We start from the raw sequence: 19,857 nt of genomic DNA on the forward strand, positions 1-19,857 counted from the left end.
TCTCACTGCGACTTAGTATTATTCTTCATTCCCACTCATCGCAATGCCAAACACAAAGTAGTCAAATAATTTTTTGTTTCCATAATGTCATTCCCAATCCATTTTGGTAAATGTTGGTCATATAGGATGTTGCCTCGAAAATGTATGGCAATTACACGAAACCTGCTAGAGAAGTTTATTTTGCTCAGGGGTCAATAGAGGAAGTCGATTTCAGCAGAGGGTTTGTTTAACCAGATCTGCAGGCAATCTGTGAGCTCAAAGATCTGTCTAATTTTCTGTTGCTTCCTGGTTGGTTTGTAATATTGCTTACGGCAAAAAGAGATTGTTTAAAGCTATGTTTGTCAGGACCTACTCTTTTTTTTAGGACAGATACTGTGTCGTACCCATCCTGTTTTTAAAGGAGAAGACAAGATACATCAATAAAGCCTCCAATATCTTGTAGGACATCCTCTACCACATCTGATGCAGTTTTGCTCAAGCTGAAGTCCAGTTTCTTTCTGTCTTCAGGAGAGATGGCAAATAGCTGGTCACTCTGCTTTAAATTTATCTTGTAAATCCTTTCGTTTTATTATTTTAAAACTATAATCACAATCACTTACCATGAGCTTTACATGTGACTGGTTCAAAATGGAATTAATGTGTTTTTCTTCAAAGTACTAATCTTCCTGAACATGAATTTCTTTTTGGTATTATGCATTTTTTTTTTTAGTGCATAAGTTTCCAAAGGATAATCAATGCTACTCTACATATGCAAGTTATAATATTATGAGTGAAAAGGCCATTCAACATTTCTTAGATTTTCTAAATATGTTGACACATCTGAAAGTTGTATTTTCATTAAATTAACATATTGCTAAATGTCTAAGATAAAAGCATGTGAATTATCAGAGGTTTTGTTACCTCCTAAATGTCCTTAAAGTGTAGATAGAGATAAAGTGTGTTGGTCATTGCCACTGGCCAGAGTCACAATCCACCCAGGTCTAAGGAATGCTATATGTGTGTGTGTTTTCTTATCTGTAGGTATTCTTATATAACATGCATGAGATGGGGGCTGAAGCAAAGAAAAAGAAAAGAACACTTGTTAGAATATCAGTGAACCATCTCATGGAATAAAGCCAAACCTTCTCACTCACCTCTATGTAATTGTACATGGATAGGTCTGAAATCGCGTGATCATCTGGGATTCTCAATCTTGAGAATGCAGGAAGACACAAACCTGTAAGTTAAATAATAACATCTTTCCAAAACCTTCTATAAAAATGTGCTGAACTCTACACAGGTCAAATTAAATGGTATGTTTACTACCAATGCTCTCGCTAATTTTTGTAAACTATAAATAACCATTCTGTATAACCAACAATCTATGACTATCGATAATACACATAGAGCATTTCCTGTTGTGATTAAATAAAAATTACAACAAAGTTAATCTATAGTATTGCTTTATCTTTATTCTCTAGTGCCCCAAACCAGCGTTGACAGTGTGTTCTTATGCATAAACCCTCTATCCACCTCCAACGTCATGTGTAGACCAGTCACACGAGCCCTAGGAAAGGAGGAAACAAAATATCTCTGGCTCCTGAGCATCTGAGAGAGATGACTGGGAAATAACCAAAAAAAAAAAAAAAAAGAGATGAGAAAATTTGTCCTGGAACTCTATAATCTCTTCAGGCCCAGGCATCAGCGTTCTTGGACTTTCTAAAACACCACAGCAAACATATACTATGAACTTACTTTACGGTAGGCTTTTTTTTTTCTTTTTAAAACTTTATAGAAATTATTCAATGTTCACAACTCTGAAGTTGAGAGTATCATCCCCACTATACAGATGAAAAAGAACGGAGGCTTTAGAAAGATGAAGTGATTTGCTCAAGATCACACAGTTAATAAGTTGGCAAGTCAGGACTTGAAACTGGGTGTAAGTTTAAGGCCAGTTCTCTAGTCTATCCTTTACCTGAAACAAGTGTAAAATCAGAGGTGGCCTTTGAAAGCACGTGATGCTGGGAAGCAGGAAAAGGTTATCCAGTTCTTAGGCTGTTGTTTGCACCTTCTTTTATATATGTAATATACAAACCCTCCATCCACTTCCACGGTGATGTGCAAACCAATCACACCAGGGCTAGGAAGGAAGGGAGGGAACAAAATGCCTCTGGCTCCTGAGTATTTGACACAGATGACTGAAAAATAATGGAAAAAAAAAAAAGAATTTATGCCGGGCACGGTGGCTCAAGCCTATAATCCCAGCACTTTGGGAGGCAGAGGCGGCTGGATCACTTGAGGTCAGGAGTTCGAGACCAGCCTGGCCAACATGACGAAACCCCGTCTCTACTAAAAATACAAAAATTAGCCGGGTGTGGTGGTGTATGCCTGTAATCCCAGCTACTCTGGAGCCTGAGGCAGGAGAATCGCTTCAACCCAGGAGGCGGAAGTTGCAGTGAGCCAAGATTGAGGCCACTGAACTTCAGCCTGGGCAATGGAGTGACTCCATCTCAAAAAAAAAAAGTATTAGATGCAATCTTTGATAGGGCAAAAAACACTGGAGCTTCTAAGTGTTTCTGAGGATGTGTTGAAGGGTGAATGTCCCCAACCCTCGGTCCATGGCCTGTTAGGAACCGGGCCGCACAGCAGGAGGTGAGTGGCAGTTGATACCGCATTACCGCCCAAGCTCCGCCTCCTGTCAGATCAGCAGTGGCATTAGTTTCTCATAGGAGCGTGAACCCTATTGTGAACTGCACAGACGAGGCATGTAGCTTGCACACTCCTTATGAGAATCTAACTAATGCCTGAAGATCAGAGCAGGAACAGTTTCATCCTGAAACCTTCTCCCCCCACCCCGTCTGTGGAAACATTGTCTTCCATGAAACCCGTCCCTGGTGCCAAAACGTTGGGACTGCTGCTAGGAGACGCAGGCGGAGGGTGTTACCTAGGTTGAAAAGGGAGAGAAAGCAGCGTATCTCTGCCAAGCATGGGAACTCTGAGCTTTTATCTTTGAGTGAATCACTTCATGGACCTCCGCATAGAAACTTCAAAAGAAACTATGTTTCTTTTTCTGGGTGCTAGTTGTTGCTATGGGAGAACGGTGGCATAGACTGTTAGTAGAAAAATATGTAATCCTGGGGAGATAATATACATTATACATCACAGGTTTGTGATCATTGAGGATCAGAAATAAGCCCATAATTAGTCAGAAGGGCTAGTCCATGTCCAGTTGAGAAATTGACCTTACTTACTAAGGTCATTATTGAATTTATCCATTAACTCATCAAATACCAAGCAGTCTTCAAAGCCCTGAAACAAGAAAAAAAAATGAGAAATAAGAAACTAGAAATAATAATAATAATAATAAACCCTTATTATTGATTTTGAACAGATCTTCCATTGGTGAAGATAATTCATAGACTGTTTATCCTCAACTAGTACATAGCAGTTGAGTTGTCACATGGTATTGAATTATGGTTAAAAATGACCATCGGGCCTGGGCGTGATGGCTCACACCTGTAATCCCAGCACTTTGGGAGGCCGAGGTGAGTGGATCGCTTGAGCTCAGGAGTTTGAGATCAGCCTGGGCAACATGATGAGACGCCGTATCTACTAAAAATACAAAAAAATAGCTGGATGTAGTGGTGTGTGCCTGTGGCCCCAGCTACTCAGGAGGCTGAAGTGACAGGATCACTTGAACCTGGGAGATGGAGTTTGCAGTGATCCGAGATTGCTCCACTGCACTCCAGCCTGGGTGACAGAGCGAGACCCTGTCTCAAAAAAAAAAAAAACAAAAAACAAAAAAAAAACCCATAGACTTCATGCTTGGAGGTGTTATCTTTGTCCAATTTACATATATATGATACAGTGATTTGAAATTTGACCAAGATTTTACATTACTGTTTTAATTTTGATAGATTCCATTACTTCTTTGAGAAGAAGAAATCATTATATTGCTCTACCATAAGTTTTAGAATTATATTTAAACTCATTCAAGTCTTTAAGATTCACATTTAGAGCAATTTAATGATAGGATAAAACTACTTACATATTAATTTAGTTCCTATAACTCAAGATTAAAGCAATATTAAGAAGTCCACAAAATTAGTAATGTACTATGCTAAATACAGAGAGGATGGAGAATTGAAAACAACGTTTCCTGTTTCCTAGGAATTCAAGCTACAGCTTTAGAGGTAGTATAAAGATTTTTTTCTTTTTGTTCTTTTTTTTTTATTTTAGATGGAGTCTTGCTCTGTTGTTCAGGCTGGAGTGCAGTGGCGCGATCTCAGCTCACTTCAATCTCCACCTGCTAGGTTCAAATGATTCTCCTTCCTTAGCTTCCCAAGTAGCCAGGATTACAGGCGTGCACCACCACTCCCAGCTAATTTTTGTATTTTTATAGAGATGGCATTTTACCACATTGGCCAGACTGGTCTCAAACTCTTGACCTCAAGTGATCTGCCCGGCTCAGCCTCCCAAAGCAGAGGAGGAATTACAAGCACGAGCCACTGTGCCCGGCCTAAAGATATTTTTTAAATAAAATAAAATATTTTTCACATCAATTATAAAGATTACATCTGAAACAAGCAGATTTATTTGTCAAATCAATTATATAGTCTCAATACTATAGAAGTGAGAGATACCATATGGGGCTGAGAAAACAGTTTTATATTCTTTTGTTTAAGTTAATTCATTTACTCTTCACAACTCTCTGAGGTAGACACCATTAAAATTCCAATTTAATTTAATTTCATTATTAATTAATTAATTAATTAATTTTGAAATGCATCTTGGTCTGTCACCCAGGCACGAGTACAGTGGCACAATCTCGGCTCACTGCAACCTCCACCTGCCAGGTTCAAGCGATTCTCCTGCCTCAGCCTCCCAAGTAGTTGGGACTACAGGCACCCAACACCACACCTGGCTAATTTTTTTTTTTTTTGTATTTTCAGTAGAGATGGGGTTTCACCATGTTGACCAGGCTGGTCCCAACCTTCTGACCTCAAGTGATCCAGCTGCCTCAGTCTCCCAAAGTGCTGAGATTACAGGCGTGAGCCACCACACCTGGCCTAAAATTCCAATTTTATAGATAAGAAAGTAAAGATAAGGTAAGTAAATTGCACAAGAATATATTTGCAGTAAATTCTGGAGCCAGGATTTAAAACCAAGTATTCTAATGCCAGGTCCTGGGCACTTATCCACTGTGCTACATTAATGTCTTATGTTTTTATAAAACAAAATGTTTGCCACTGCTTCGTGGAGAATATAATTGATTAGATTCAAAAGCTATTTTTACTTGGAATATATGCCAATAACCAAAATAATATATGATTAATGATTATGAAGTTATTAGCACATACACACACACACACACACACACACACACACACAAATTAGTTTAGGATTCCTTGAAATGAATGTTCAACTTTTAAACACTATTGCTTTTCTGAATTCTTTTTCTAGCCAAAATAGTAACATTTCCATGAAGGCAGCAGTGCTCAACATTTAATCAGCTCATAGTTTTACTTAACCTTGTCAATCAGGTTTCGCTTTCCTTTGGAGAGAAAAAGTAGAAAAGAAAGAGATCCTTGAGGAATCACCACACTGTCTTCCACAATGGTAGAACTAGTTTACACTCCCACCAACAGTGTGAAAGTGTTCCTATTTCTCCACATCCTCTCCAGCACCTGTTGTTTCCTGACTTTTTAACAATCACCTTTCTAACTGGTGTGAGATGGTATCTTGTTGTGGTTTTGATTTACATTTCTCTGATGGCCAGTGATGATGAGTTGCAAGGACAGAAAACCAAACACCGCATGTTCTCACTCATAGGTGGGAATTGAACAATGAGAACACTTGGATACAGGGTGGGGAACATCACACACCGGGGCCTGTCATGGGGGGGGGAATGGGGGAGGGATAGCATTAGGAGAAATACCTAATATAAATGACGAGTTAATGGGTGCAGCACACCAACATGGCACACGTATACATATGTAGCCTTTTAATAAACCTAAGAACTTCAATAAATAAGAATCTTTTGAAATAACTTTTTTAAAAAATAAAATAATTATTTGATAGCACAACAGGGTAACTGTAGTCAATAATAACTATACATTTTAAAGTAACTTAAAGAGTGTAATTGGATTGTTTGCAACTCAATGGATAAATGCTTGAGGGGATGGATACCCCATTCTCCATGATGTGCTTATTTCACATTGCATGCCTGTATCAAAACATCTCACGTACGTTATAATATACACACTTACTATGTACCCACAAAAATTAAAAATTAAAAACATAAATAAATAAGTCTTTAACATTAAAAAAAAAAAAACCCTGCACATTGTGCACGTGTACCCTAGAACTTAAAGTATAATAAAAAAGAAAAATAAATAAAAGAGATAATTTTTGATTATTTTCTTTCTTTGAGGCTAATGTTACATATTTATGCATAGCACCTAGAAAAAATATATTTAAAAAATTAAGTCTTGAATTGTTGATAGCCAAGTTTTCAAATTTTGAGCTATTGGTACATTTTTTCTAACTGAACAGAATACTATATGGTCAGCCACATATACCCAAGTTCTGGATATATGGATTCAGTCAAGTTTGGATTGGAAGTATTTTTTAAAAAACAATAAAAAATAATGCAACAAAAAAGAATACAAATAAAAATACAGTATAACAGTTATATACATGGCATTTATATTGTATTAAGTATATGTATTATAAGTAATCTAGAGATGATTTTAAGTACCTGGGACCCTCTTCTTCAACTCTAAGCAGTGCAGCTTGGGGAAAATCTCCCTTCACTTGGGGAAAGGAGAAGAAAAAGTATAGAGGTCTTTGTCTTACTACTTAGTTAGGTACCAGCTAAGCCACAATAAAGTAAAGCACCAAGTAGTTTCCTGAAGCCCCTGATTCCAGGCCTTATCTCCTGGATGGCATTTCTAGACTCACCCTGGGCCAGAAGGGAATTTTCTGCCTTGAAGGTGATGACTGAGTCCTGGCAGGGTTCACCACCTGCTAACTAAAGAGCCCTTGGGCCTTGAATAAACATCAGTGGTAGCCAGGCAGTAGTCATCATGGGCATTAGGCAAGACACAGTACTGTGCTAGCTTCAGGTATGACCCAGCACAGTGCCAGCTGTGGTGACCACAGGAGTGCTTGTGTCACTCCTCCCCCAACTCCAGGCAGCCCAGCATGGGGAGAAAAACTCCTTGTGGCTCAAGGAACAAAAGAGAAGAGACTGAGATACTTTGCCTAGTAACCCAAGGAATTCTTCCTTTAGGAAAATGCTTCATTTAGAAGCATCATTGTGCCTCTAGGACTTGGCAAGAGTTGTAGCATTCCTGGGCTTAGGGCACTTCCTAATACTGATACAGCTGCAGTGACCATAAGCTTAGATTACAACACTCATTCCCCTTGGAATACCTGGAAAGCTATCTCAAGAAGGACAGGTACAAACAAGCCCAGACTGTGAAGACAAAATAGACAAAGTAGACACCTAATTCTTCAACGCCCAGATGTCAACAAACATCCACAAGCATCAAGAACATCCAAGGAACATGACCTTACCAAACGAACTAAATAAGGCACCAGTGACCAATCGTGGAGTGACAAAGATATATGACCTTTCAAATAGAGAATTCAAAATGCTCGTCTTGCAGAAGTTCAACAAACGTCAAGATAATACAGAGAAGGAATTCAGAATTGTATCAGATAAATTTAACAAAGATATTGAAATAATTTTTAAAAATCAAGCAGACATTTTGGAGCTGAAAAATTCAGTTGAAAAGTGCATCAGAGTCTCTCAATAGCAGAATTGATCAAACAAGAAAAAATTAGTGAGCTGGAAGACAGGCTATATAAAAATACAGTCAGAGGGAAACAATAAGAATAAAAAAGAATTAAGCATACATATAAGATCAAGGAAATAGCCTGACAAGGGCAAATCTAATAGTTATTGGCCTTAAAGAGAACGTATATAGAGAGAGACATCAGGGTAGAAAGTTTATTTGAAGAAATAATAATGAAAACTTCCAAAACCTAGAGAAAGATATGAATATCCAGCTACAAGAAGATCATAAAACACTAAACAGATTCAAGCCAAATAAGGCTACATCAAGGCATATATTAATAAAACTCTCAAAGGTCAAGGATAAAGAAAGGATCCTGAAAGCGACAAGTAAAAATAAGCAAATAACACAAAAGGAGCTTCAAAATGTCTGGCAGCAGACTTTGCAGCAGAAACCTTATAGGACAAAAGAGAACGGATTGGCATATTCAAAATGCTAAAAGAATAAAAGCTTCCAATTTAGAATATTGTATGCAGCAAAATTATTCTACAAACATGAAGGAGAAATATGTTCACAGACAAACAAAAGCTGAGCGATTTCATCAACTCCAGATCCGTCTTACAAGAAATACTCAAGGCAGATCTTCAGTATGAAAGAAAAGGATGTTAACAAATGAGAAAAAAAAAATCACCTGAAGGTATCTAATTCACTGGTAATAGTAAGTATACAGACAAATACAATATACTATTAACACTGTAACTGCAGTATGTACATATCTTTAGTAGAAGGATCAAAAGACACATTTATCAAAATTAATAATTACAAGAACTTTTTAGAGATAGTATAAAAAGATATATAGAGAGACAGCAAAACGTCAAAATGCCAGGGGGATGGAGTTAAAGTGTAGAGTTGTTTAGTTTTCTCTTTGCTTGTTTGTCTTTTCTTTTCTTTTCTTTTCTCTTTTTTTCTTTTTTCTTTCTTTTTCTTTATAACCAGGGTTAAGTTGTCATCAGTTTAAAATACTTCGTTGTAAGATGTTATTTGCAAGCCTCATGGTAACCACAAAACAAAACCCTATGATAAGTACACAAAAAATAATAAGCAAAAACTTAGAACATACTACCAGAGAATATCACTTTCACACAAAGGAAAACAAGAAGGAAGAAGAAGAAGAGGACCAAAAAAACAACCAGAAAAGAAGTAACAGTATGGCAGCAGTAAGTCCATACCTATCATTAATAATACTGAAACTAAATGGAATAAATTCCCTAATAACAATACATAGAGCAGTTGAATGTATAATAAGATAAGACTCAACTATATGCTGCCTACAAGAAATTCACATCACCTATAAAGACACACATCGACTGAAAATAAAGGGATGGAAAAAGATATTCCAAGCAAATGGAAATCATAAAAGAGCAGGAGTTGCTATACTTATATGAGATAAAATGGATTTCAAGACAAAAACTCTAAAAACAAACAAATGAGTTCATTGTATAATGACAAAAAGGTCAATTCAGTAAGAGAATATAACTGTAAATATCTATGCATCTAACACAGAAGCACCCAGATATAGAAAGCAAATGTTATTAGAACAAAGAGAGTGATAGACCCTAATACAATAATAGCTGTGTACTTAACACCCCAGTTTCACCTTTGGACAGATCATCAAGACATAAAATAAAGAAACAGTATGTAAGAAATGGACATAATATGTATTTACAGCACATATTATCCAAAAAAGGCAGAATACATGTTTTTTTCCTTAGCACATGAAACATTCTCAAAGATAGATTGTATGTTAGGTCACAAAAAAAATCTCAAAAAAATTGTAAAAATTGAAATCACATCAAGTATCTTTTCTGACCACAATGAGATGAAACTAGAAATAAATAAGAGAAATTTTGTAAATTATACAAACACATGGAAATTAAACAATATGCTTCTGAATGACCACTGGGTCAATGAAGAAATTGACCAATGAGGGAATTTAAAGATTTCTTGAAACAAATGAAAATGGAAACAGAACATACCAAAACCTATGGGATACAGCCAAAGCAGTACTAAAGTTGAAGTGTATAGCAATACATACCTACATCAAAAAAGTAGAAAAACTTCAAATAAACAAGCTAACAATTGTACCCTAAAGAGCTAGAAAAGCAAGAGCAAACTGAATCCAAAATTAGTTGAAGAAAAAAAAAAATCTTTCCCCCTAAGACAGTGAATCGGAGGCAATGTTAGCATGCCTCTCCCACTTGGGAAGATAAAATGTGGTGTAGGGATATGTAGAGATATATGTAGAGAATATGTAGAGATACGCACTGTGAACTTTTTTCCAGGAGGCAACACAGGAACTTAACAGGAAAATGGAAGGAAACCATAAGACCCTTTAAAAGAAGAGATAGGCTGCAACCTATACTATAAGCCATGTGAAAAATTGTAAGTCATCAAAGTGTGAGAGGGTGAGAGCCTGCCTCCAGGATATAAATCCCCACTGGGGAACCTGGCAATCCAGCCCATGGGGGAAGGCGTTAACCCTACCAAGCACTGGAACTGATTTAGTGAGCAGTGGGGGAATTATAAAAGCAGGAGCAGCAGCTGGAAGAGACTTTTGGGCATTCCCGGTCTCCAGTACAGACCAAGGGAGGTTATTCCTGATGCCACATCACTGGGAACCTCATGGAAGTCTGCAAGCTAACTCAGGCAGCAGTCACAGGTTGAGAGAAGCTCCCAACTAAAATCTGTGATATAATCTCGAGTGGGGATGAACTCTCTTGGCCAGAACTGGGAGGTGAATGGGAAGTGTGCTACAGCCACGAGTGCAGAAGCTAGGTGCCCTGGATTTGTGGGTGGACTGGGAGGGGAGTGGCCTGAAAGTCACGGTTGCTGTCTCTGAGGAGAAGGCTTATGGCCTAGGACAGTTTTGAGCATAGACTTCCCGGAACTTAGCTAGCTATTGCCAGCAGAACACTGTGGGTGTAAAACCTGCCTTGCCAAGCGTGTGGAAGCTGGGTGGAGCTTACTGCCGCCTGCTACTCCCTAATTGCTGGGCAGACTCTTCAGTGAAGCAGAGGCAGTTGTCCTCATCCCTGAATCATTACCCTAGTGGCCAGAGAACTGTCTCCTGGCCCCCACAGGGAATGCTGTTTGCATGGATGTGCCCAACGCAACTCTGACCTGGCTTCACCCCTCCACCTACCCTGGTAGCTTAACACAAAGGACAGAAACTTTTGGGAGCTTTATAACCCTGCCCGTCACGTAATAAACCAGAGTACCTCCCCGAGGTAACATAAGGCAAGCAGAAATCCCACTGCTACCACCACAGCTGGTGCTCTTTTGCAAGTACCACCACCTGGCAGAAGCCAACTGACATAGTCCATTACAGCATCTGCAGGTAGAATAACCTGCACCCAGGAAGGAGAAAATTTGTGTGTGACCTCAGCTATCACTATGATATGGTTTGGCTGTGTCCCCACCCAAATCTCATCTTGAATTGTATCTCCCATAATTCCCAAGTGTTGTGGGAGGGACTTGGTGGGAGATAATTGAATCATGGGGGCAGTTTCCCTCATACAGTTCTCGTGGTAGTGAATAAGTCTCATGAGATCTGATGGTTTTATAAGAGGGAAAGCCTTTCACTTGGTTCTCACTCTTCTCTTGTCTGCTACCATGTGAGAAGTACCTTTCACCTTCCACCATAATTGTGAGGCCTCCCCAGCCATACGAAACTGTGCATCCATCAAACCTCTTTTTCTTTATAAATTACCCAATCTTGGGTATGTCTTTATCTGCAGCATGAAAATGAATTAATACACACCATTACCTGAACCTCCCTGGCTAACCAGGAAGTCCTAAGTCTGTCCACATGACCAGTTAATTACTCCTACAACCAGCATATGAAATAGCCAACACACTAAGCCTATTTATAGCCAAAGAATCACAGAGTCTATGTCACTCCCCTCCATCTGAGCTGGTACTGGTACCCACTGCTGGAAGACTTAAGGACAGGTCACATTACTGGATCCCTTGCAGACATTCTCCACAGTGGCCTCAAGTGTGGCAGCCCCACTGTGTGGCTGGACCTAGAGGAGCAACAGCATTCACAGTAGTCTAGCTCTCAGGGACTTCTATTCCCAGGGGAAAGAGGAGTGTACCACATCAATGAAACATGCCATGGGACAAAAGAATCTGGAGAGCAGGCCTTGAGTCCCAGATCTTTCTGCTTGTGGGAAGTTTATTTCATCAGTCATGTTTGCAGTGCTGGGCTCAGCAAGAAAAGTCTGCAGTTCTAACCCAATAGTCAAACAGCCCTGGTGCTCATGAAGAGTCCTGGAGAAGAGGACTTCTTTTCCTCCTCATCCACCACTGCAAACACAGTGGGGATGGGGCTTCTCCCATGGAAGTTTGGTAAGGGTGCCCTATAGACTGCCATTCTGGGACACTTCAGGGTGACTGCAGCCCCACATGAAGGAGCACCCTTCAGGCTCAGGCTTGCACAAAAGGTAGAGTCACAGCTCTTCTCTACTTGGAAAGTCAACATTCCTGCAGATGGAAAGAGTTGCCTGTCTGATTTGAATAGCCGGAACACTGGGTCAGGGATGTATCTGGGAGGTGGATCACTTTCCGGCTGGCCTGGCAGGGGAGGCCAGAAGGAAAGGGGGAGGAGAGGTGGCTTCCACCCTTTCCCCTGAAAAGACATCAGTGTGTTTCACTGAGAACTCCCCTAACCACCTCTGTCAAGGCTGGGGCCTCTGCCCATCATTTCATATTGCATTTACCCACCTGCTTTAGCCATAAGTAGTTTCTGCCCAGGGACTCCTTCTCTACTGTCCTGAAATCTGAACTATTCAGCCCAGTAAATAAAATACTGGGGAAAAAATAAATAAATAAATAAGTGCACAACATGGGAAACGAGATGAGCTTCAAAATATCTCTACCAGTCCAACCCCATAGGAGACAGTGAACTTGTACACACACCAAGCACATTGCTACTACAAGCAGCATCTGAGAAAGCTAGTCATCAAACAAAGACTCTCCATAACCAAGGAACCCACAGAGTCTTCAACTCTGAAAGCACCAAGAGCTGAATTAGGCTACAATAAACTATAACCATTAACATCACATCCTTAACAGGGTAAAAAGGAAATTAAAGAAAAACACAGTTGAATCAAAAATAAATTTAAAAATAATTAGAAGAAATAGTCTATCCAAATTAGAAGGAACCAGAAAAAATAATTCTGGTAATACGACAAAACAGGGTTCTATAACAACCCCAAAAGATCACACTGGCTTTCCAGCAATGGATCCACACCAAGATGAAATCTTTGAAATACCAGATAAAGATGTCAAAACATTATTAAGTTACTCAAGAAGATGCCAGAGAAAGGTGAAAAACAACATGAAGAAATTTAAAACATTCAGAATATGAATGAAAAATTTTCTAAAGAGATAGATATTTTACAGAAAAACCAATCAGAATTTCTAGAAATGGAAGACAAATTTAAGGAGTTACAAAATGCAGTGGAGCATTTTAATAACAATAGGCTAGAGAAAGTAGAAGAAAGAATTTCAGAGCTCAAAGACAAGGCTTTTGAATTAACCCAATCAGACAAAAATAAAGAAAATATAATCAAAAGAAATGAACAAAGCCTCAAAGAAATATGGGATTATGTAAAATGGCCAAATCTAAGAATAATTGATGTTCCAGAGGGAGAAGAGAAAGTAAAAAGTTTGGAAACTAATTTAAAGGAATACTTTTCTGACCCTGCTACAGATTGAGATATGTAAATACAAGAAGCTCAAAGAAGTCCTGGGAGATTCATTACAAAAAGAACATCACCAAGGTGTATAGTGATCAAGCTATCTAAAGTCAACATGAAGGAAATAATTCTAAGAGCAGTGAGGCAAAAGCATCAGGTAACTTACAAAGGAAAACTAATGCAGACTTCTCAGCAGAAATCTTACAAGTCAGCAAGGACTGGGGTCCTGTCTTCAGCCTCCTTAAAAAGAATAACTGTCACCCAAGAATTTTATATCCAGCAAAACTTAGTTTCATAAATGAAGGAGAGATAAAGTCATTTTCAGACAAATGCTGAGGGAATTTTTTACTACCTAACAAGCCATACAAGAAATGCTAAAAGGAGCTCTAAATCTTGAAACAAAAGGTTGATATTCACCAGTATAGAAACTCTTGAAAATATAAAACTCACAGAGCCTATAAAACATAATACAATGAAGAAAACAAAGTATCTAGGTAACAATTAACATGATGACTGAAACAGCACCTCACATCTCAATACTAACGCTGAACGTAAATGGTCTAAATGATCCTCTTAAAAAATGTAGATTGTCAGGATGGATAAAAACATCAGAAACCAAGTGTCTGCTGTCTTCAAGAGACTCACCTAACATGTAAGGACTCATACAAACTCAAGGTAGAGGGGTGTAAAAAGATACTCCATGCAAATGGAAGCTGAAAGCAAGCAGGGGTAGCTATTATATCAGATAAAACAGACTTTAAAACAACAGTAAAAAAAAAAAAAAAGACAAAGAAGGCCATTACATAATGATAAAAGGATTGATCCCACAAGTAGATATTACAGTCCTAAATTTATAGGCATCTAACACTGGAGCTCCTAAATTTATAAAACAATTACTACCAAATCTAAGAAATTAGATAGAAAACAACACAGTAATAGTGGGGACTTTAATGCTCCATTGAGACAAAAGTCTCAATGATCTGTCTAGTGCTGTCAATGGAATTAACCACACTCTAGAAAATATAGATCTAACAGACATTTACAGAACATTCTATCCAAGAACTGCAGAATGTACATTCTTCTCATCAGCACATGGAACATTCTTCAAGATAAACCATATTGTAGGTCATAAAACAAGTCTCAATAAATTTTTAAAAATCAAAATCATATTCAGTTATCTTTTCAGCCCACAGTGGAAAATTAACTCAAGATTAATTCCAAAAGGAAATCTCTAAACTATACAAGTACATGGAAATTAAACAATCTTCTCTTGAATGATTTTGGGGTTAACAATGAAATCAACATGGAAATTTAAAAATCCTTTGAAATGAATGATAATAGTGACACAACGTATCAAAACCTCTGGGTTACAGCAAAAACAATGCTGAAAGGAAAGTTTATAGCATTAAATGCCTACATCAAAAAGTTCAAAAAAATCACAAATTGACAACATCATGTTACATCTCAAGGAACTAGAGAAACAAGAACAAACTAAACCCAAAGTCAGCAGAAGAAAATAAATAACAAAGATCAGAGGAGAACTAAATGAATTTGAAACAAAAAAATACAAAAGATCAACAAGACAAAAAGTTGATTCTTTGAAAAGAGAATCAAAATCAATAGACCATTAGCTAATAGACCAAATGCACTAAAATCTCAGACTTCACCACTATATAATTCGTTCATGTAACCAAAAACCACTTGTACCCCAAAAGCTATTGAAATAAAATATATACATTAATTTAAAAACAAAATAATCTCAATAGGGATTTTCAAAAGTTTCTTTAAAGAATAATAAAGATCAGAGCAAAAATGAAGTTGAGGCTAAAATATAATACAAAAGATCAATGAAACAAAAAGTTGGTTTTTTAAAAAGATAAACAAAATCAACAAACCTTTAGCTAGACACAGAAAAGGGAGAGAAGACTCAAATAAATAAAATCAGAGGTAAAAATGGAGACACTGATACCACAGAAACTCAAAGGATCATTAGAGACTATTATGAGCAACTATATGCCAATATATTTGAAAACCTAGAAGAAATGAATAAAGTCCTAGACACACACCAACTTACCAAGATTGAATCATAAAGAAGTTCAAAACCTGAATAGACCATTCACAAGTAACAAGATAGAAACAGTAATAAAAAGCTTCCCATCAAAGAAAAGTCTGGGACCTGATGGCTTCACTGCTGAATTCTACAAAACATTTAAAAAGGAAATAATATTGGCCGGGCGTGGTGGCTCACGCCTGTAATCTCAGCACTTTAGGAGGCTGAGGTGGGCGGATCACGAGGTGAAGAGATCGAGACCCTCCTGGCCAACATGGTGAAACCCCATCTCTACTAAAAATACAAAAATTAGCTGGGCGTAGGGGTGCATGCCTGTAGTACCAGCTACTGGGGAGGCTGAGGCAGGAGAATCGCTTAAACCCGGGAGGTGGAGGTTGCAGTGGGCAGAGATCATGCCACTGCACGCCAGACTGGCAACAGAGCGAGACTCCATCTCAAAAAAAAAAAAAAAAAAAAAAAAAGGAACTAATATAAATTCTACTCAAATTATTCCAAAACATTGAGGAGGAATACTTCCAAACCAATTCTAAGAGGCCAGCCTTACCATAATACCAAAACTAGGCAAAGACATAACAAAAAAAGGAAACTACAAGTCAATATCTCTGATAAACATAGATGCAAAGATTATCAACAAAATGCAAGCAAACCAAATTCAATAACACATTAAAACTCAGTCATTATGATTAAGCAGGATTCATCCCAGGGTAGCAAGGATGGTTCAACAAATACAAATCAATAAAAGTGATACATCATATCAACAGAATGAAAGACAAAAACCATATGATCATTTCAATTGATGCTGAAAAAGCATTCTGTAGAATTCAACATCCCTTCATGATAAACGTTCTCAAAAAACTGGGTATAGAAGGAATATATCTCCACATGATAAAAGCTGTATATGACAACCCCACAGCTAGTATCATACAAAATGAGGAAAAACTGAAAATCTTTCCTTTCCTCTAAAATATGGAACAAGACAAGGATGACAATTTTCACCCTTTTTTATGCGATATAGTACTGGAAGACCTAGCCAGAGCATTTAGACAAGAGAAAGAAATAAAGAACATCCAAATTGGAAAGGAAGAAGTCAAATTATCCTAGTTTGCAGAAAATATGACCTTATGTTTACAAAAACCTAAAGACTCCCCCCAAAACACTATTAGAACTGATAAACAAATTTAGTAAAGTTACAGGATACAAAATCAACATACAAAAATAAATAGCAATTCTATATGCCAAGAGCAAACAATCTGAAAAAGAAACCAGGAAGGTAATCCCATTTACAACAGTTACAAATAAAATAAGATACCCAGGAATTAACCAGAGAAGTGAAAGATCTCTACAATGAAAACTATAAAACATTGATAAAGAAATTGAAGAGGACACAAAAAATGGAAAGATATTCCATGCTCATGGATTGGAAGGATCAATATTGTTAAAATGTCCATATTACCCAAGGCAATCTACAGACTTAATGCAATACCTGTAAAAATACCAGTGTCATTCTTCACAGAAATAGAAAGAATAATCCTAAAATTTATAAGAAATCACAAAAGACCCAGAATAGCCAAAGCCATCCTAAGCAAAAAGAACAAAACTGGAGGCATCACATTACCTGACTTCAAATTATACTACAAAGCTAAAGTAACCAAAACATCATGGTACTGGCATAAAGACAGACACATTGACCAATGGAACAGAATAGAGAACCCAGTAATATATCCACATTCAATTTTAGCAAAGGTGCCAAGAACATGTACTGGGGAAAAGACAGTCTCTTCAATAAATGGTGCTGAGAAAACCAGATATCCATATGCAGAAGAATGAAACCAGACCACTATCTTTCACCATATACAAAAATAAAATGAAAGTGGATTAAAGACAAATCTAAGACCAGAAACTATGAAACTAGTAGAGGAAAACATTGAAGAAACAGTCCAAGACAGTGGTCTGGGCGAAGATTTTCTAAGCAAGACCTCAAAAACACAGGCAGCCAAAGAAAAAAACAGACGCATAGACCTTTGGAACAGAATAGAGAACTTGGAAATAAATAGGACAAATGGGATTGCATCAAGCTAAAAAAGTTTCTGCAAAGCAAAAGAAACAATTAACAAAGTGAAGAGGCATCCCACAGAACAAAGTAAAATATTTGCAAACTATCCATCTGACAACGGATTAATAATCAGAATATATAAGAAGCTCAAATAACTCAGTCAGAAAATAACGAATAATCCAATTTAAAAATTGATATTTTAAAATTGATAAAATCTGAGTAGGCATTTCTCAAAAGAAGATAATAATATCTGATTACTAAAATAATAAAATAATAAAAGTAATATCTGTGTAGGCATTTCTCAAAAGAAGACATACAAATGGCCAGTGGGTATATGAAAAATTGCTAAACTTCACTAATTATCAGAGAAATGCAAATCAAATCTACAATGAAATATTATCTCACTTCAGTTATAATAGCTTTGATCTGAAAGACAAGTAATAACGAATGCTGGTGAGAATGTAGACAAAAGGGAACTCTCCTTTGATGGAAATATAAATTAGTACAACCACTATGGAGAACAGCATGGAGGTTCCTCAACAAACTACAAATAAAACTACCATATGTGGCAGCAATCCCACTGCTGGGTAAATATCCAAAAAGAAAGAACGTCAGTATATTGAAGAGATATCTGCACGCCCATGTTTATTGTAGCACTATTCACAATAGCAAAGATATGGAATCAACCTAAGTGTCCATCAATGGATGAATGGATAAGGAAAATGTAGTACATATTAACAATGGAATATTACTCAGCTATAAAAAAAGAATGAAATGCCATCATTTGCAACAACATGGATGGAACCAGAAGACGTTAGTGAAATAAACCAGGCACAAAAAGAAAATGATCACATTATTTTTTACTCATATGAGGGAGCTAAAAAAATTAAACTTATGGAGCTAGAATGATGCTCCCCAGAGACTGGGAATGGTAGTAGGGTGGCAGTGTAAAGTGGAGATAGTTAATGGATACAAAAATAGTTAGATAGAATGAATAAGATCAAGTATTTGACATCACAATAGGGTGAATGGGGTTAACAATAATTTATTATATATTTTTAAATAACTAAAAGAGAGGAATTGGGGTGTTTCTAATACAAAGAAATGATAAATGCTTGAGGTGACAGGTGTTTCTAATACAAAGAAATGATAAATGCTTGAGGTGACAGATACCCCAATTACCCTGATATGGTCATATACATTGTATGCCTGAATCAAAATATTGCATGTATCACATAAATATATAAAACTAGTATATATCCATAATAATTAAAAATTTTTTAAAAAATTACATGTAAAAATGGATACGGGAGATTCTCTGTAGGTTATATACAAAAACTATGCCATTTTACACCAGGAACATGAGCATCCATGGATTTTTGTATCCTCAGGGGTCCTGGAGCTGATCCCTTGGTGATACCAAGGGATGAGTGCATTATGCTTTCTGCTTTTTTCTACTATGGATTACTGGATTGATTAATCCAAATTCTGATTAGAGTTGGTGATCAATCTAGCTACACAGCTGGTATGATTGCTGAATTGATTGTGCTTTCAGGGATTATTTGGGGATAGTCTTAGACATATTTTTTATGTAAGACTTGTTAGCTGAGACTGACCCAGAAGTATTTCAGGGACTTACCTAGGGAAAAAGAACTTACCGCATTCATTCCTTGCCCAAAAAACGGCACTATAGCATGAGCTGCATCTCCCAGCAGTACACAGTGAGATTTAAAGTGAAATGAAGAGCACTTTACAGATATCATGGGCTGAGCAGGCAACAGGAAGAAATCTTGCACTAGGAGTTTCCTTCAAAGGAAAATAATCCAAATATAAAGACATCAAATTAGGTATTAAATCCTGCTAAATTCTTTCAGATTTACTAAATTAACTATCACGAAATTTTGTTGAAAAATACACAAGAATGCCAAGAAGAAAACAGAAAAGGGAAAAACTGAAGTTTTTCCAGTCCTAAAATTCCATTATTCTAATTACCTTCTTGGTCTGCAACAATGTTAATCACATTAAAAATAAAAGTTTGGCTGCATTTGAATAATTTAAATATTTCTGTATCATACATTATTAAAACTTTGTTATCATGCACCTGGCCATGAGATTTTCAAATACAGCAGTGTATTTTAGGTTTCCATAAAAGATTGAGCAAATGCTACTGTGCATTTGATTAGAAGACAA

General features: G+C 37.2%; 1 protein-coding gene across 2 annotated transcripts in view; it reads right to left on the bottom strand.

Annotated features, from left to right (window-relative positions):
* Positions 1–19,857, bottom strand: part of KMO (kynurenine 3-monooxygenase) — a 60,391-nt gene that overhangs the window by 4,481 nt on the left and 36,053 nt on the right. For both annotated transcript variants that reach the window (XM_054479004.2, XM_054479009.2), the window contains 3 exons: positions 19,326–19,473; positions 3,231–3,288; positions 1,134–1,216 (listed from right to left, as the gene is read on the bottom strand). In XM_054479004.2, the coding sequence (XP_054334979.1) occupies positions 1,134–1,216; positions 3,231–3,288; positions 19,326–19,473 (289 nt within the window). The remainder of the gene's footprint in view (positions 1–1,133; positions 1,217–3,230; positions 3,289–19,325; positions 19,474–19,857) is intronic.

Source organism: Pongo pygmaeus, chromosome 1 (assembly GCF_028885625.2).
Source record: "Pongo pygmaeus isolate AG05252 chromosome 1, NHGRI_mPonPyg2-v2.0_pri, whole genome shotgun sequence".
Taxonomy (NCBI): domain Eukaryota; kingdom Metazoa; phylum Chordata; class Mammalia; order Primates; family Hominidae; genus Pongo; species Pongo pygmaeus.